The sequence below is a fragment of the Carcharhinus amblyrhynchos genome, chromosome 2, assembly GCF_965287045.1.
Source record: "Carcharhinus amblyrhynchos chromosome 2, sCarAmb.v2.hapA, whole genome shotgun sequence".
NCBI classification, from domain to species: Eukaryota; Metazoa; Chordata; class Chondrichthyes; order Carcharhiniformes; family Carcharhinidae; genus Carcharhinus; species Carcharhinus amblyrhynchos.
In genome coordinates, this window is record NC_137325.1 from 81,693,375 (window position 1) to 81,713,945 (window position 20,571).

General features: G+C 43.3%; 1 protein-coding gene across 3 annotated transcripts in view; it reads right to left on the reverse strand.

Annotated features, from left to right (window-relative positions):
- Positions 1–5,193: 5,193 nt before the first annotated feature.
- gabbr2 (gamma-aminobutyric acid (GABA) B receptor, 2) overlaps positions 5,194–20,571 on the reverse strand; it is a 909,903-nt gene continuing 894,525 nt past the window's right edge. For all 3 annotated transcript variants that reach the window (XM_080208032.1, XM_080208024.1, XM_080208042.1), the window contains 2 exons: positions 16,851–16,971; positions 5,194–8,075 (listed from right to left, as the gene is read on the reverse strand). In XM_080208032.1, the coding sequence (XP_080064158.1) occupies positions 7,910–8,075; positions 16,851–16,971 (287 nt within the window). In that variant the 3' untranslated portion in view covers positions 5,194–7,909. The remainder of the gene's footprint in view (positions 8,076–16,850; positions 16,972–20,571) is intronic.

Below are 20,571 nucleotides of genomic sequence, written 5' to 3' on the forward strand. Positions count from 1 at the left end.
TTTTTGATAAGAGAGGGGATTAAGGGTTATGGGGAGAGGGCGGGAATGTGGAACTGAGCCACGACAGATCAGCCATGATCTTATTGAATGGTGGAGCAGGCTCGAAGGGCTAGATGGCCTACTCCTGCTCCTATTTCTTATGTTCTTATGTAAAAAATACAGTGGTAAATAAACAGTGGGAAACATTGAAAAAGATTCAAAATGTTTAAGAAAAATACATTCAATTGAAGAATAAAATCTCAGCAAGAAAAATCCATCTATGGCTTACTAAGGAGGTTAAAGGTAGCGTTATATTTAAAGAAGAGGTTTTTATTGTTGCAAAGAACAGTAAGTAGGTCTGATGATTGGGAGTGCTTTTGAAGAACTCATAAGAACTTTGTGGAACAGAATTTCAGTTTTGTGTAAAGCCCTGTTGACTTGTTCTACCCACATTATGCATAGTGTGCAGATAGTGCACTATTAGTGCATTGAGCAGGACAGGGTCACCAAAAAATTGATAACAGAAAAAGTGGAATATGACCTGAACATTTCACCCATTGGGTGCACACCCTTGGTGGGCCTGAAACATGCTTCTGGGATTGCATTATATATAGTGGACCTGAAGACTTCAGTCCTGGTCCTGCTAATCAGATTCAAATACACGTTTAAATATTTTAATCAACTCTGCGCCGATTTCTGGCTTGGAGCTGATGACACTAGAAATTCACGGCTGGAGATGGGCGGAGGCTGTGGCGCCCAGTGGGAAGCTCATGACATGGCCTCTGCTTATGTCTCCCGGCCTACTGCACTGCTTTAGCAATGCAGCAGGCCAGGAGAATCACTCCCCGCCCCCTATCCTGCTCATAATCAAAAATGGTGAAAAATCGTGTAAGTCGCCTGGCCAACTGGCCCATACACGAAGCATGAAAACACACAGTTGACTTAAAATTAGGATGAATTGCATGCTTATTGAGCTTAATTGTGCTTTCTATTGTTGCCTTTCATTTCTTGTGAGCTCTCCCTGACTCAGGTTGGCACCAAGCTGTTGAGACACATGGCCTATACCTTGTGCAATTTCACGTGAGTTTGGGTTGGATGCATACCCGTTCAAGCTCCGTAAAATTCTGGTCTTTGTGAGTAAACATGTCAGTAATATTAAAACTGATGAGAAGACATTTTGCAAGGAGCTAAAAAGGAAGAGAGTTGTTAAAGTAAACTTTGATTCCTTAGAAGCAAAAACAGAAGAAATTATCACGGGAAAATAAGGAAATCACAGAGATGTTAAACAAATATATTTTGTCTGCCAATCTTCACAGTAGAGGACACATGTTGTGTACCAGAATTAGAGGATAATAAGAGTGAGAACATTAAGGTAATTAATATCAGCAGAGGAAAACATACCAGAGAAATCCAAGGGACTAAAATCTGACAAATCCCCAGGACCTGATAGCCTAGTTGTAAACGAGATAGATACAAAGATGATAGATGCACTGGCTATGATTTTCCAAAATTCCCTAGATTTGGAATGATCCTAGCAGATTGGGATTTAGCAAATCTTATATTTGCTATTCAAAATAGGAGGAAGAGAGAAAATAGAACCACAGACCAGTTAGCTTAACATTAGTCACGGGAATGTGATTATCAAGGAAGTCTTAGCAAAGCATTTTGAAAAAAATAGTATGATTAGAAAAAGTCAACATGGTTTTACAAAAGGGAAGTTCTGTTTGGCAAATGTATTAGAATCTTTTGAGGATGTAGGCCAAACAGAGCCACTAGATGTAATATACTTGAATTTTCAAAGAGTATTTGATGTCTCAAAAGATTATTATTACATACGATTAGTAAATCCTGAAGTGGGGCATGATGCATTAGCATGGATGTAGGATTGATTAATGAAAGGCAGCAGAGAATATGGATAAATGGGGCACTTTCAATTTGCAGACTGTGACTAGTGGAGTGCTGTATGGATCAGTACTGGGACTTCAGCTTTTTACAATCTATATTAATGACTTAGTTAGAGACAGACGAACTTTGCAGATGATACATAGCCAGCTGGGAATGCAAGCTGTGAAGAGGACACAACGAGATACACACAGATTAAGCAAGTGGGTACAAGGTGGCAGATGGAGTACAATGTGGGGAAGTGTGAGGTTATTTACTTTGGTTATAAGCATAGAAAAGCATATTTTTGAAAAGTTTAAAACTTGGAAATAATGTATAGAGAGACTTTTTGATTTGATTTATTAGTGTCACATACTGGGATACAATGAAAAATATTGTTTCTTGCATGCTACACAGGCAAACCATACCACTCATAAAGTACATAGGAGAAAAGGGAAACGAAAGGGTGCAGAACATAAGATGGCACGTTAATACAGTGGTTATCACCACTATCTCACAGCACCAGGGACCTGGGTTCAATTCCAGCCTCAGGTGACTGTGTCTGTGTGGAGCTTGCATGTTTTCCCTGTGTCTGTGTGGGTTTCCTTCAGGTGCTCCGGTTTCATCTCACACTCAAAAGATGTGCGGGTTAGGTTAATTGGCTATGCTAAATTGCCCCTTGGTGCCAGGGGACTAGCAGAGGTGAACAGAAATTGTGGGGATAGGGCCTGAGTGGATTTGTGGTCAGTGAGACTCGATGGGCCGAATGGCCTCCTTCTGCATTGTAAGGATTTTATAACTATAGTGTTGCAGTTACAGATATGGTGATGAGAAAGATCAGCTTAATGCATGATAGGACCATTCAAAAGTCTGATGACAGAAGGGAAGAAGCTGTTCTCGAATATGTTGGTACGTGTTTTTAGACTTTCATATCTTTTTCCCAAAAGAAGATGGAAGCGTATATGTCCAGGGTATGTGCAGTCCGTGGTTTTGCTGGCTGCTTTGCCAAGGCAGCAGAAAGTATAGACAGAGTCAATGGATGTGAGGTGGATTGGGCTATATTCACAACCCTTTGTAATTTCTTGTGGTCTTGGTTAGAGCAGGAGTCAGACCAAGCTGTGATACTTCGGGATTGGATGCTTTCTATGGTGCAAATGTAAAAATTGGTAAGCGTCATGCCAAATTTCCTTAGCCTTCTGAGAAAGTAGAGGTGTTGGTGAGCTTTAACTTTGGCATGAAGGGTCCAGGAGAGATTGTTGGTGAAACTTGAAGCTGTCAACCATCTCCACTTTAGTACTGTTGATGTAGAAAGGGCCATGTCCTCAACTGCGCTTCCTGAAGTCAATGACTAGCTCCTTTGTTTTAGTGACTTTGAGAGAGATATTCTTGTCGACACACTATTTCTGCAAATTCCTTCTCTCTTTCCTGCACTCTATCTTGTCGTTGTTTGAAATCTAACCCACTACAGCAAACATGAAGCATGATTTGACCACACATTAAGGGGCTGAGGATACAGCCTGTGGGGCACTGGTGTTCATACAAGAAGTTAGTATGCAGGAAAAATAAGCAATTAGGAAAGTAAATGGCCTGTTGGCCTGCATTGCAAGGGTGTTGGAGTACAAAAATAAAGAAGTCTTTCCACAATTGTACAGGGTTATGGTGAGACCACAACTGGAATATGAAGTGAAATTCTGGTTTCCTTATTTATGGAAGGATATACTTGCATTGCAAGCAATAGTGAAGGTTTATTAGATTGATCACTGTGATAATTGGGGTGTCTGAGAAGCATCATAGAATCCTACAGTGCAGAACGAGGTCCATCAAGTCTGCACTGACCACAATCTCACCCAAGACTTATCACCATAACCCCATGCATTTACTCTAGCTAGTCCCCCTAAGGGGTAATTTAGCATGGCCAATCCACCTAATCTGCATATCTTTGGACTGTGGGAGGAAATCAGAGCACCCAGAGGAATCATTGGCAAACACGGAGAAATGTGCAACTCCACACAGGCAGTGACCCAGGTCAGGAATCAAACCCAGGCTCTGGTGCTGTGAACAGCAGTGCTGCCCATTGATGAGATGCTGACTGAATTGGGCCTATTTTCTCCAGAGTTTAAAAATTGAGAGCAGTGATCTCACTGAAACACAAAGATTAAGAAGGGGGTTTGACACCATAGATACTGAGATGTTGTTTAGCAGGAGAATCGAGAACACAAGCATGGTTTTAGGATAAGGGACTGTTTTTGAGATGAAAATTTCTTCTTTCAGAGTTGTGAATCTTTAGAAATGTCTACCCAAGAATTGTTGACGTGCCATCATTGAATATATTTAAGGCTGAGTTGGCCATATTTTTGGTCTTTCAGGGAATCAAGGGATATTGAAATAATAAATAGCAGAGCAGGCTTGATGGGCCATATAGTCGTCTTCTCCTATTTCTTATGTCCTATAGGTCCACATAGAAAGTTGATTAATGTTCCAAAAAGGTGCTAAATCCCAATATACCCAGCAGGATGTGTGCACACATGCTCACCTGCTATTGGTAAACAGCAATGTTCTGTGATCATATCTCCTCTGCTACAGGTGATAAATAGGCTGCATGGTATTTGAAAACTGCTTTGTCCCCAGGCAGCCAGCACCAGCTTTAGTCAGGAAAACAAAACTTTGGGATTCTCAATTACCAACAGGGATATATTTTGGAAAAATACATCTCCCATCTGCCACATTCAAAGAATATGGGCTGGTACTTCTTCCTCTTCCCTCCACCACCCCATCAGCTTCCAAATTCCCAACCCTTCCTGGTTAGGATTTCAATTCCTGGTTTTGACTTACCTGGCGTTCTTCCATCAGTCCTGGTGCCTTGTCAGCTATATGGGACTAAGGCACAAGGTCTTTGATCCAATACAGAGGACATCAGGGCACTCGCCCTTAGAATACAGGAGCCATATCTTTCTCTTCCCCCCTCAGTGTGCTCAGACTCAGCTGAATCATGTAGTAAAACCATGGTGAACATTGAGAATCCTTTGATTTATTAGCATATCAAACAAATAATTTTTTTAAAATAGTATTCCTTTTTGGATGATTCAAACCATTTTTGAGGTAGGGAATATTATCTTTTTTGTCTGTGACGTGGCAGTTTGAATAAGATTGTTACAAGGAGCTCACGGTGTGAAAGTAATCTCTGCACACAGCGGTCTTTCAGCAGTTCTGCAATATGTGAAGCATCAGGAACCCAGCATGCACCTCTCTCAGATCTGTAACTCAGGTTATTTCACAAAATGATAATACAAGAATCTTGAATTTTTGTATTTTATTCATAAAAACAGATTCGCAACAATTTATTAAAAATTGATTCATGCAGTATAAGGGTACAAGAAACCTCCTGTCCATTTACAGTTTATCCTGGCAGTTCCAGTCTAGTTTAAAGCATTTGTGCACAAATATGATTTGGAAAATGCCATTAGGGGCACAGCCTTCTCCATAAATTTACCCTTTTTTGCTGCTGTATAAAAGAACAGAAACATTAAATAACTATATTACTTTGTGGGTCTTTGATATTGGCAGGAAATAAAAATGTTTCCTTACGGGAAAGAACTACTGTATCATTAAGACAGAAATGTACTGCATGGTTTAAACCTAATAAACTGCACACAGTCAGTATTCACAGACAGTCACAGATACACACGCTCACCTCCATGTCCAATACTTTTTTTTTTGTTTTTTTCCTGCTATGTTAGAATAATATTTCTACAGAGAACTTGTGTATACATTATATACAATAGTCAGTCCTCCTTCCATGTGATGAACTGTCTTCAAAAATAAACCTGGTTAGTGTTGAATTAAGGAGGCAGGGAAATACATTAACAGCCAGTGTTACCATTCAGAATACCAGAAAACAGCATTTCTTCACAACGTTAATTAAAAGCTTATTATTACTGGTTTATCAGTGCACTGAGCATGCTCCTTTGACGTAGATGAACATGGGATTGTGCAACCTTGACAGAAATGCAAACCTGGCTCAGCTTTGTTGGGGCCTTTTGGACACAATCAGAATCTAAGTAAGTTATGATATACAACTGTTGACTGGTGCAGTAGTAGTAAAGCACCAGTGTCCCATTTGGATGCTTCTCCATTATAGTCAAGTGAGTCTTGGGTACGTTGTCTGTGGGTGAGGGCTCAAACCCACACTTGTCAGTTGTCTCATTGATCAATGAGGCACTATCTTCCTTGAAGGGGGCATAGGCAGCAGCCGGGAGAGATCTAATTTGATTCCAAGGTGACCCATGAGTTATGGGAGATGGCACAAAGTCAATTCTCTAGAGACAAACTTGGAAGTTCAATACCCGAGCCAGGTAGTTCCACAGTCCTCCAAAATGCTTGAGAGTGAGTTCAGCTCACTCAGAGAACCTAGTGGATTATACTTGTCATGGGCATTGGAATTTCTCAGCACTTGGATCCAGATAATCTAGCAAACTAATTTCCTAATTGGAAGGATAGCCCAAGCTGGGCACATAATTGGAAGCTTACCAGTATTCTCTGTTGGTGGGTGACACAATCTTAGCTGGTAAAAACGAGCAGTACCGCTACACACATTTGGAGATCCCTAAACTTTTGCAATTGCTTACCTGCTCTTAAATTCTGTGGTGTAGGCAAATGAGGTGTACCCCTCTAGGGACAGAATATGGACTGTATATCAGGCAACAAGACCTGCATGATTTGAGCTGGAGATTGTCAATCAGAATGACAGATTTCCATTCATGTCAGATACCTCGTTAACAATAAGCAAAGGTCATAAGTTATGTTGTCACTCAACTTGCACTCAGTATATAATTTTTATTAAACCTTGGAATTTAACTTCAAAACAGATTCTGTTTCATCATCTTTCTGTACTGCCTAAATGTGTACTTTGTCACAACAATGTGATAATCTTTCCCTTGGCTGCATGTTTAGCAGATTGCCTGCTGAAGTCAGGTGGGGGAAATAATGGAAACATTTTTGTTTACATGTGACAACCTTTCAATTAGTCATATGTCGTATTTTGACCAAGGATATAATAAATATGAACACAGAGTGGGCTAGCTAAGCAAAGATACTGATTGGCATATGGGGAAACAAAGATGGAGTGACATCAAACCCGTTTAGCTTTTGTTTTCAGTATTTGAACTAAGAAAACTCACCACTTGTTCTCCTTTGTTCAGCCAGGAACTGACAAGCTCCACTTCTACTGGTTTCACTCAGGACACCAGTTTCAGTCTGTAGTACTACAAATATATACCACAACCAGAAATCATCAACTTGTGAGCAAGAGATACCAAGTTTTATCAGAACAAAGGTTTTGGACAGAAGCCATAATGTTTTGAATTGGCAAACCTCACTCTATCAGACTAGTAGCAAAACCACTTCTACACCAATCTATACACTGTCCACTTACCATGTTCAAAAGACCCCTGTGACTTATCAGAATGTGTCATTCTAAATCAGGCAGTAGTTTCTACAATAGAAACACATTTCTACAGTGGACATAGTTATTACAAAGCTTCATTCTCCATATCAAAATTTGCCTAGGGGTTTAGTACAGAATGCTTCTTTTGTGTGTTCATGTGCAGAAACAGTGACAATATTTGCTTATATGCTACAATTTAAATTTATATATACTGGATTTTGTTTGAAGTGTGAACCATTATTACGTATCAAATTTTGCATAGCAACTCAATTTTCTCCCTTCATGATTGTGACATTAAAAAAACCATTGTGCAGTTTTGATAAAACTTCAGTCCCTGCTTCCTTAAGAAAACCTGTCACTCTTTCTGGGGAGGAAACGTACATCCAGTTTATGCAGAAACAAAAACTTCACAGATAAGGCTACAGGTCAGATTCAGGACATCTCCCCAAGACCACACAAACTGGCTCAGGAACTCAGTAGTGTCTGTTTCAAATGCCTATTCCTCTGTGGTAAGGAGAGCGTGCATCGTGTACGTAGCAGAGAACTAGGTGGAGTACACAGTCCAAACACTGAGTACTCTTCAGTTCAGGCTACAAAAGCTCTTCTTTACAGACCGGAAACCATGACTCGAAATGATGGCTGCACATGTCTGTGCCGTGGACTGGCACTAGGACTAACACATGGACTGGCACAACTAGCATCAACTCCACCTATTGATGGCAGGTAGGCATGATGAAGAATTGGTAGCTGTAAAGACAGTCTGCGCTGTATACTGAAAAAGAGAATAAAAAGTTACTAATCATCACTTGTAGGACATTTGCTAGAATTTAGTAAATGCAAATTCAACATTAGCTACAAAAGTAAAGTTTGTTTAAGTAATTCTATCCATTAACCTGGTGGCGAAACATGCTAACTTGATCCTCTCATTATTCATTGATTGGTGCCTCTAGATACAGATCAGCTATGTTATCAAAAACAAGAGAAATAAAACCTCTTGTGTGTTTCCACTTTTTTTTCATTTATGGGACTTGTGCATTGCTGGCTGGCCAGCATTTATTGCCCATCCCTGGTTGCCCGAGGGCAATTGAGAGTCAATCACATTGCTGTGGCTCTGGAGTCACATGAAGGCCAAACCAGGTTTAGGATGGGAGGTTTCCATTAGTGAACCAGATGGTATTTTTCCAACAATCAACAATGGTTTCATGGTCATCAGTAGATTCTTAATTCCAGATTTTTTAAAAATTGAATTCAAATTCCACCATCTGCCGTGAAGGGATTCGAACCCCGGTCCCCAGAACATTAGCTGAATTTCTGGATTAATAGTCTAGCTATGGTACCACTAGGCCCAAGGAGGGAAGATAACCTTGTCTCTTTTTTATTGAATCTATTTTAATTTTCTATTCATTCTATTTACATCATCCTCCATTTAAGTTGCTAGCCATTAGTCAACTTTGTTAATTGGATTCTTGCTCACATGGGTAAAAGTACTACTTTGTACTTTTCCACATTCAGCAAGGAAAGGAAACAGAGAAATTGAAGCAGAGGGAGAAACAAAGTGGGGATCAGTGACAGAAGGACAGCACAGACAGATGTCTCTAACTTACTGTGTGGATCACCATAAATGATTGATGAATTGTATATTAAATTTGGCACAAGGACATGTTTTTAATTGAAGGCACAGTTATTCCTGATAATGGGACCATGACAGGAGCAAGCTTCAGTGACACAGCCTGCAACACACAGAATAGCTGCTACTTCCTTCTGAAGTTATATTATCCTCTACTTCTGGAAAACTGGTGCACAAATCACTTAACATACATTCTAATTTGTTTTTCCTCAGTAGCTGAAATATCTTTTGGGGAATTGGACTTCCGACCTTAATGGAATTTGGAGTGACTGAGCCCTTTACCATATAAAAGAACAAAGAACAAAGAACAAAGAACAAAAACAGCCCGGGAAACAGGCCCTTCGGCCCAACGAGCCCGCGCCGCCACCTCAACACCACCAGTCCCCCTCTCCACTCACGACCCTTGTCTAATGTTTTATGGCCATCCAGATTGAGGGAAACTGATTTAGGGACAATTTATTACTGCCAATCAGCCTAACAGCACATCTTTGGGGTGTGGGAGGAAACCGGAGCACCTGGAGAAAGCCCACGCAAGCATGGGGAGAATGCGCAAACTCCCACAGACACTGGCCCAAATCCATGTGTCTGCACAGCAATCAGCGATAGTCACTGAGCTGTCATCTTGCCCAGTACCTGGTCCAGTTTAGGCACACACTAATGACATGAAGCACTAGGCCAATCTCAAACAACCAAGAGCAGCCCAAGTACGACCCACCGTGTGTGTGCCCCTCATTGGACACAAGGCGGACCGACTTAAAACTTGTGAATGAAAAGGAAAAAAAAACATTATTATTGTACCATATCCATTTACCTTACCAGGGACGCCCCAATGCTAATGACCCTTATTTAAAACAATCTCCTATATCCACCCATCTCCAGCCCACTCATGTGCCTGTCTAAGTTACTCTTAAATGACTCTAGCGTGTTTGCCTTCACCATCTTACTTGGCAGAGCATTCCATACCCCCACTACCCTCTGTGTGAAAAACCTCCCTCTAATATCTGTGTTATACCTCTCCCTCCTCACCTTAAGTCCATGGCCCCTTGTCTTATGTGTCTCTATTATAGGAAATAGTTTACCTCTGTTTACTCTATCTATACCCTTCATAATCTTATTTACCTCTATTAGATCCCCCCTCAGTCGGCGTCTTTCAAGGGAAAAGAGCCCCAATTTCTTCAATCTTTCCTCATACCCCAGTCCTTCCATACCAGGCGACATCCTGGTAAACCTCCTCTGCACTCTCTCCAGAGTCTCCACGTCCTTCCGGTAGTAGACGCAATACTCTGAATGCGGCCTAACCAACGTTATGTACAACTGCAACATTAGACTCCAGCTCTTATATTCTATACCCCTTCCTATAAAGGTTAACATACCATAGGCTTTCTTCACCACACTCTCCATTTGCACTGCCACCTTCAAAGACTTGTGCACTTGCACCCCCAGGTCTTGCTGCGATTCTATACTCCTTACAGGCTTACCCTTTATCATATAACTCCCCCCTACATTATTCCAGCCAAAATGCATCACCTCACATTTATCCAGATTAAACTCCATTTGCCATGTATCTGCCCAATCAACCGGCCTATCAATATCCCGCTGTATTGCCAGACACTGCTCCTCACTGCCCGCCGATCCAGCCATCTTGGTGTCATCAGCAAATTTGCTGATCACACCACCTACTCCCTCTTCCAAATCATTTATATAGACTACAAAGAGAAGAGGTCCCAGTACTGAGCCCTGCGGCACACCACTAGTGACAGACCTCCAGCTAGAAAAAGACCCCTCCACTACTACTCTCTGACTCCTCTTTGCAAGCCAGTTCTCTACCCATCTAGATACCTGACCACATATCCCATGAGCTTTAATCTTCTGTACCAACCTACCATGAGCGACTTTGTCAAATGCCTGACTGAAATCCATATAGACGACATCAACGGCTTGTCCTTTGTCGACCGTGATTGTCACCTCCTCAAAGAATTCTACCAGATTTGTAAGGCAAGACTTCCCCTTGACAAAGCCATGCTGCATCAGATCGCAACGCTCCAAGTGCGCATAAATCCTATCCCTAAAAATCCTCTCCATCAACTTGCCTACCACTGACGTTAAACTCACCGGTCTATTGTTACCTGGGCTATCCCTCCTACCCTTTTTAAACAACAGTACCACGTTCGCTATCCTCCAGTCCTCTGGGACCTCACCTGTGTCCAAAGAAGAGACAAAGATTTGCATCAGAGGCCCAGCAATCTCATCCCTCGCCTCCCTAAGCAGCCTAGGATAAATGCAATCGGGCCCCAGAGATTTATCGGTTTTAATGCCAGCTAAAAGCCCTAACACTTCTTCCCTCGTAATCGATAGATCTTTCAATTGGTCTACCGCTCCCTCGATGACCGTACCAGACATCAAGCTCCTCTCCTTCGCGAATACCGACGCAAAGTATTCATTCAGGATCTCCCCCATTCCCTCTGCCTCTAAGCACAATTCCCCACGTCTGTCCCTGAGAGGACCGATTTTACCCCTAGCCATCCTTTTGTTCTTAAGCTAGGAGTAAAACGCCTTTGGATTCTCCTTAACCCTACTTGCCAAAGCCATCTCATGCCCCCTCTTTGCTCTCCTAACTCCCCGTTTGAGATCCCTCCTACTCTCTCTGTATTCCTCCAACACTCTCTCCGTTCCCAGCTGCTTAGACCTGACATACGCCTCTCGTTTCTTCCTAACCAGGTCTTCTATATCTCTAGTAATCATAAGAACATAAGAAATAGGAGCAGGAGTAGGCCATCTGGCCCTTCGAGCCTGCCCCGTCATTCAATAAGATCATGGCTGATCTGTCGTGGCTCAGTTCCACTTTCCCGCCCTCTCCCCATAACCCTTAATCCCCTCTCTTATCAAAAACCCATCAACCCGCTTCTTAAAAATATTTAGCGAGGCAGCCTCCACCACTTCAACAGGCAGAGAATTCCAGAGATTCACCACCCTTTGAGTGAAGAAGTTCCTCCTCAACTCCGTTCTAAACCGCCCCCCCTTTATCTTGAGGCTGTGCCCCCTAGTCCTACTGTCTTTTTTGAGCGGGAAGAGTCTCTCCACCTCTATCCTATCCATCCCATTCATCATCTTATACGTCTCAATGAGATCTCCCCTCATTCTTCTAAACTCTAACGAGTACAAGCCTAGTTTATTCAGCCTCTCCTCATAGCTCAACCCCCTCAACTCCGGTATCAGCCTAGTAAACCTCCTCTGCACTCCCTCCAAGGCCAAAATATCCTTGCGCAGGTGCGGCGCCCAAAACTGCACACAGTACTCCAGCTGTAGCCTCACCAATGCCCTATACAGCTGCAGCAAGACCTCCCTAGTTTTATATTCAATCCCCCTCGCAATGAAGGCCAGCATCCCATTCGCCTTCCTGACCACCTGCTGCACATGCAGGCTGGGTTTTTGCGACTCATGCACAAGGACCCCGAGGTCCCTCTGCACCGTCGCCTGCTGCAGTTTTTCGCCACGTAAGTAATAGTCCTTCCTACCATTCTTCCTACCAAAGTGGACCACCTCACACTTGCCAACATTAAATTCCATTTGCCATTTCCTGGCCCATTCGCCCAGCCTATCTAGATCCTTCTGCAGACTCTCCACACCCTCCGCACAATTTGCCTTTCCCCCAATCTTGGTGTCATCAGCAAATTTCGACACCCTACACTCGGTTCCCTCCTCCAGATCATCTATATAAATGGTAAATAGCTGAGGCCCCAGCACCGACCCCTGGGGCACCCCACTAGTCACCAACCGCCAATCCGAATAGCACCCGTTGACCCCCACTCTCTGCCTCCTATTTGACAACCAATCCTCTATCCACGCTAACACCCTACCCCCAACTCCATGTCCTCTGACCTTCTGCAGTAACCTCTTGGCTCTCTAATCCTACCTTTCCCATCCTTTCTCCTAACTGGCACATGCCTTTCCTGCACCCTTTGCAGTTTTCCGTTGAAAGACTCCCACATGCCTAACGTGGTCTTGCCTTCCAGCGGCCTATCCCAATCTGTATCCCTAAGCTCCTGCCTAATCCGGCTGTATCTAACCTTCCCCCAATTTAGCACCCTCCCCTTAGGACAGCTGTCATCTTTTTTCATTCGTATCCTAAAGTAGACGGAGTTGTGGTCACTATTAGCCACATGTTCGCCTACCACAACCTCAACCACCTGACCCGGCTCATTTCCCAGAACTAAATCCAGTATAGCCCCCTCTCTAGTCGGGCTATCTACATACTGTTGCAAGGATCCTTCCAATACACATCTTACGAATTCCTCCCCATCCGACCCCCCAGCTCTAGGCACCTTCCAATCCACCCCAGGGAGATTAAAATCTCCCACTACAACAACCCTGTTCTTCCTACACTTATACAAAATGTCCCTACATATACCCTCTTCCACTGCCCGTGGGCTATCGGGTGGCCTATAGTACGCTCCAAGCATAGTAATGGCCGCCTTCCTATTCCTCAACTCTACCCACAGAGACTCAATTCCCAATCCCCCCATGTTATCCTCCCCCTGCACTGCTGTGATCTGCTCCCTAACTAAGAGCGCCACTCCCCCTCCTCTTTTCAACCCTCCCCTATCACGCCTAAAACACGTATAGTCTGGAATATTTAGCTGCCAGTCCTGCCCCTCCTTTAACCATGTCTCTGTCACTGCCACCACATCTAAATTCCTCGCGAACATCAAGGCCCTAAGTTCATCCCACTTACCCGTCACACTCCTTGCATTAAAACAGATGCACCGAAGACCCTCAGGCCCTCTCAGATCCTCCTTCTCCTGGGAGATTTTCCCATCACCTAGACTTACCGTGACCTCCAACTCACTCCCACTCCCAGTGCCTGCGCTGTCTCTCTCCTCCCCACCCCCCCCCATATTAGTTTAAACCCTGCCGAAACACTCCAGCCAATCTCCCAGCTAAAATATGTGTACCCTTCCCATTTAAGTGTTCCCTATCCCTCTTATACAAGTGCCCTTCCTTTGCAAAGACTTCCCAATGGTCAACAAAACTAAAACCCTCTGTCCTGCACCAATCCCTCAGCTACGCATTCAGCTGCAGGATCTCATTATTTTTATCCCTGCTATTGCTGGGCACTGGCAGCAGCCCAGAGATCGCCACCCTGGAGGCCCTGCACTTCAGCCTGGCTCCCAACTCCCTGAACTGCCTACGTATATCCCCCCTACTCTTCCTTCCTACGTCCTTCTCACCTACATGTATAATTACATCCGCCTGGGTCCCTTGGCCCTTCAAGATTCCCTCTACCCTCTCTGACACATCCTGTACCCCTGCTCCATCCTGGAGTCCCGCTTTTGCCCACAGAAACGCCTATCAATTCCTTTAACCCTCCCATCCCCCACCACTATCTCACATCCAGCCCCCTTCCTTCCCTCTGAGGCATTCTGCTCTTCCCCTTGTGCTCTTTTCACCTCAGTTGGCACCTTACCCCTGCTATATTATGAACCAGTATACGTATATATTTGTGTGTGTATGTATTAAGAAAGTTAAAATGGTTTCAGTTTCATTCAGGTCTTAGTTATAAACATTGGTGCCTTGGAGGCTGGATTGGCTTCTGACTGAAAGGTTTCAGGTCTTTTGGGTTTGTTTATATATACATACATTTTTAATGAAGTCTTAGTTCTGAAGAGATGAGTTAAAAGTGGTTGAAAGTTCAGTGATTCTGAAAACAAAACGTGAAGTAGCAAAGCTATACTTTTTTCTAGTGACAATGATCCAATGACTGACACACTGAATACCTGCCCCCCGCCGTCCCACACACATCTCTTTGGTCCTGCTTTTTCTGTGTATGTCAGACTAAAAAGACAGGGATTTGAGATTAGTGGGACAGTAATTAACTGGGCCTTAATGAAATGATCAGTTTGCAAAGGTATTACTGGAAGACTGAGTTTAGGGAACTCATTTGTTTGCTCGCAGCTGAAGAAATGGTGGGTTTAGCATGCACTCTTTAGTTGTCACAGGGAGGTGTACAAGTTGGGTGAGTGGTATCATGTGAATGCCTAAGCAAAAAGGCTTTGTGGCGAGTTACTGGTAACTCTGTGTGGTTTATGTGTCTGCAAAGCTATTGCTGGAGTAAAGGAATAATGGAAATTTGAACCATTTTCTTGCATTTGTATTAGTCTTTCCAACCTTTCCAACCTAACGCAAAATAGTTCATTTCTCTTGTTTTAATAAATATTTTCTTATTTGTATTAAAAATTCATTAGCAACCTCCAACGATTTGTTCAGTAACTTTCCTCCATGGTTTCTAAAAAGTAAGTTAGGATCTTTCACTCTAGTATTTGACTTGTCCCATATTAACAGCAGACAGGATCATAACACCACACTATTACTTTGGATGTAGGCCACATTTGAATACTGCCAGATGTGAGAGGGTGGGAAATTGGCCAGCTCCTGTGCTGAACTGATTGGTAATTGGGTCTGCAAGGGAAGCTGATCTCAAGATGATTGAGCACAGATTGGCAGCAGGCCACAATATTTTCAGGAGCTAAGAGGAAGACACACTTTTTCCTCAAACATGTCTGTCCAAACAAAATTAGGTTGAGTGTCTTTCAGGTAGCCTTCAGATGCAGGATCTTGGACTTTGAGCTCATAAAGAACATAAAAGAGGCAGGCAGATGCTGTTATAATGGAATTATAGGTTTCTTTGGAGAAACCTTGGACATTTTCAGGCAAAACAGATCAAGATAATAGAAGCAGGAAGCCAGTTTCAGAATATGTACAACAATGAAATTGGTATTTTCCACAAGTCGTTGTCTAACATTTGTTTGTATGCAGATTTGGCCACAAACTGGGCATGGTTCTACCAAAAAACCTCTTGCCTGTAGCAATGTCCATGACAACTATAAGCTACCAGCAATGACAATCACAAAATGTACCATGTAACAAGCTTCCAACAATCTTTACCTGAACTAGAAATGTTACGATAAGCATCAAGTTGCTCATGCAATGGTTTTATTCTCATTTTCTACCACACATTGCAGCATTTGCTGCAAAATAAACTTTCCATCAAGGCTACCCAAATTAAGGAAAACACACCAGTATTCAGTGGATTAAAGTCTCAGGGTAGGGTTATCAAAAGTATCTACTTCTTTTTCTATACGACACTGGTGAAGCACATAAATCAGTCTACGCTGGAGAATCTCAAGTTGAGGCCATGCACATCACTGTCATCTCCTGTCACAGCGGCAGAGAAAAAACTGCCCTGATAGGGGATCACAAGGTTATCAGTATGTAGATCATCTAATGGATGGTATTGAGATGGAACAGTTCCTAAACACTGAAACAATTGATGCTCATTATCCAAGCTGATATCTCTGCTAATGAACGTGGCGAGGCTTTGATCTGTTTCTTCGGTGATTTGGATAACAATACTGAAAAGCAAATCATCTTTGTCTAGCTATTGTCAAAGTACAAATAGCTTCACCAGTGATTAACTCAGGAATGAAATAATTGGATTGCTAATTACCGTTCTCAGCTAAATGTCACAACATTAAAATATATTTGCAGCTGGGGACATCTTGAAAAATTTACGATATGAATAAATATTAAGCCAAATTACTTGGAAAAATTGACAAAAAGTATCTTTAGGGAGATTTTTGGTATTTTCTGGCATCCCCATGGTGTGTTTCTTGCGGTGGGAGGTAGCATGCTGTTGGCCGGTGGCGAGATCTTTGGGCCCTGCCTCTGTCAATGGGATTGCCCATTGATTCCATCGCATGCTGCCAGGAAACCAGCAATGTGTGCTTTGTCGGTAGGGCCAGAAGATCCCGTTGCTGTGAACAGTTGGGAAATTTTGGCCAGTGTCTTGATTTTAATAAAAAATATAATAGTAATAGTAATTGCTTCTGAACATTGAAAAAAAATGCATGTTACAATACATACTGTTCTGGAGAGTTGATATCTTCTGGGACATCTTTCTTTGTTCTGGAAGGCTCCAGAGTGGTGCCCCAAGGCACCTGTGACCGTGAATCATGCTGGTTTTTCATTAGAGGCTTGTCACTATCTATAAAGAAATGCAAAAATATGAATTTTACACTCTGCAGGACTCCATTCCCACATGTTACTGAATGCAAATCAGAATAAATTATAAATAACTGCATCAGTGTAATGGAAACATAGAAGGACAGAGAAGGGAACCAATTTGGCCAAATTTTTGAAAGAGCGATATAATTAACACTAATCCCCTGCTCTTTCCCCATAGCCCTGCAATTTTTCCACTTCAAGTGTTCATCCAATTCCTTTTTGAAAATTACTATTGAATCCATTTCCACCACTTTCTCAGGCACTGTATTCTCAATCATGATAACTCACTGCGTAAACATTCTTTTCTTCATGTTGCGTGTGGTTCTTTTGCTAAGTACTTTACCATTTGGTTACTAAGCTTCCACTTGGAACAATTTTACTCTATCAAAACCCTTCATGGTTTTGAATGGTCTGTCAAATCTGCCTCTAATGTTCTTTGCTCAAAGGAGAACCACATCGGCTCCTCTCTGTAACAAAAGTCTTTCATTTCTCTGCCATTCTGTTAAACCTCCTCTGCAACCTTGCTAAAGCCTTGATGTCCTTGCTGAAGTGCAGTACCCGGAATAGGCCTCAATACTCCCGCTGGGGTCTGTTTTGTAAGGGCTGTGTGTAACTTTCTTCTGTTTGTATTCAATACTTAAGAACATAAGAAGTAGGAGCAGGAGTAGGCCACCTAGCCCTTCGAGCCTGCCCCGCCATTCAATAAGATCATGGCTGATCTGAAGTGGCTCAGTTCCACTTTCCCGCTTTCTCCCCATAACCCTTAATTCCCTTGCCTACCAAAACCTATCTACCCGTGACTTAAATATATTTAGCGAGGTAGCCTCCACCACATCAACGGGCAGAGTATTCCAGAGATTCACCACCCTTTGAGTGAAGAAGTTCCTCCTCAACTCTGTTCTAAACTGCCTCCCCACTTATCTTGAGGCTGTGCCCTCTAGTCCTACTGTCCTTTCTGAGCGGGAAGAATCTCTCTACCTCTACCCTGCCCTTCATTATCTTATACGTCTCTATAAGATCCCCCCTCATCCTTCTAAACTCCAATGAGTACAGACCCAGTCTATTTAGTCTCTCTTCATAGTTCAACCCCCTCATCTCTGGTATCAGCCTAGTGAACCTCCTCTGCACTCCCTCCAAGGCCAAAATATCCTTGCGCAAGTGCGGCGACCAAAACTGCACACAGTACTCCAGCTGCGGCCTCACCAGTGCCCTGTACAGTCGCAGCAAGACCTCCCTGCTTTTATATTCTATCCCCCTCGCTATAAAGGCCAGCATCCCATTCGCCTTCTTGATCATCTGCTGCACCTGCAGACTGGGTTTTTGCGACTCATGCACAAGGACCCCCAGGTCCCTCTGCACCGTAGCATGCTGCAGCTTTTCGCCCTTTAAATAGTAATCCCTCCTACTATTATTCCTGCCAAAGTGGATAACCTCACACTTGCTAACATTATACTCCATCTGCCAGGTCCTCGCCCACTCGCTCAGCTTATCTAGATCCCTCTGCAGACTTTCCACACCCTCCGCACAATTTGCTTTTCCACTTATCTTTGTGTCATCAGCAAATTTCAACACCCTATACTCAGCCCCCTCCTCCAGATCATCTATATAAATGGTAAATAGCTGAGGCCCCAGCACCGATCCCTGCGGCACTCCACTAGTCACCAACCACCAATCAGAATAGCACCCATTGATACCAACTGTCTGCCTCCTATTAGACAACCAGTCCTCTATCCACGCTAACACCTTACCCCCCCAACTCCATGTCCCCTAACCTTCTGAAGCAACCTTTTGTGCGGCACCTTATCAAATGCCTTCTGAAAATCGAGAAACACCACATCCACCGGTTCCCCTCTGTCTACCACACTAGTCACATCCTCATAGAATTCCAATAAATTTGTCAAACACGACTTCCCCTTAACAAATCTGTGCTGCATTTGCTCTATCAAACAATTCTTCTCTCGGTGCCTCGCTATTTCTTCTTTGATGACGGATTCCAGCATTTTTCCAACAACAGATGTTAAACTAACCGGCGTATAATTCCCTGTCTTTTGCTTGCTACCTTTTTTAAACAGCGGCGTAACATTAGCCATTTTCCAATCTTCCGGCGCTTCCCCGGAATCCAGCAAAGTTTGGTAAATAATCACTAAGGCATCCACTATCACCTCTGCCATTTCCTTCAGAACCCTGGGATGCATTCCATCTGGTCCTGGGGACTTGTCCACCATCAGTCCCGCTAGTCGATCAAGCACTACCTCTCTAGTGACAGTAATCACATTCAGCCCCTCAACTCCTACCATCCTTCTATCTTTAATATCCGGCAAACTATTCGCGTCCTCCTCCGTGAAGACCGAGGCAAAAACCTTATTTAAGGCCTCTGCCATTTCCTCATCTCCCACCACTAAATCCCCCCTCTCATCCTCTAAGGGTCCAACATTCACTCTAGCCAGCCTCCTCCTCCTTTATATATTTGTAAAAATTCTTACTGTCCTTTTTTATATTTAGTGCTCGTTTAGCTTAATTGTCTATCCTTCCTTTCTTTATCAACTTCTTAGTCATTCTTTGTTGATTTTTAAACCTCTCCCAATCTTCTACTCACCCACTACTTTTAGCCACTCTAAACGCATCAGCTTTTAATTTAATGCTCTCCTTTATTTCCCTCGATAACCACGGCTGATTATCCCTTCTCCTACGTTTCTTCTTTACCATTGGAATATATTTCTGCTGAGCACTGAAAAAGATCTCCTTAAAGATCCTCCACTGTTCCTCAGCAGTCCTATCAACCAATCTGCGCCCCCAGTCTACATCTGCCAATTCCTCTCTCATCTTATCATACTCCCCTCTGTTCAAACAGAGGACACAGGTCCAGGACCCTACTTTTTCATCCTCCATCTGCATCAAAAACTCAACCATACAATGATCGCTCGTCCCAAGAGGATCCCTCACAACAAGATCCCTAATTCTACCTGCCTTGTTACACAACACCAGATCTAAGATAGCCTGCTCCCTCGTCGGTTCCATCACACACTGTTCAAGGAAACTATCCCGGCAACATAGAACATAGAACATAGAACATTACAGCGCAGAACAGGCCCTTCGGCCCACGATGTTGCGCCGACCAGTTACAAAAACAATGACCCACTAGCCTATACCAATCCCTTTTCGTCCATAAACCTATCCAGAGATCTCTTAAACGCCCCCAAACTAGACGCATTTACAACTGCAGCAGGCAGGGCATTCCAATCCCTCACCACCCGCTGGGTAAAGAACCTACCCCTGACATCCGTCCTGTAGCTACCCCCCCTTAATTTAAAGCCATGCCCCCTCGTGCTAGCTTTCTCCATCCGAGGAAAAAGGCTATCACTATCCACCCTATCTAAACCTCTAATCATCTTATATGTTTCAATAAGATCCCCTCTTAGCCGCCTTCTTTCCAACGAAAACAACCCTAGATCCCTCAGTCTCTCCTCATAGGACCTCCCCACCATACCAGGCAACATCCTAGTAAACCTCCTCTGCACCCTCTCCAACGCCTCCACATCCTTCTTGTAATGCGGGGACCAGAACTGCACACAGTACTCCA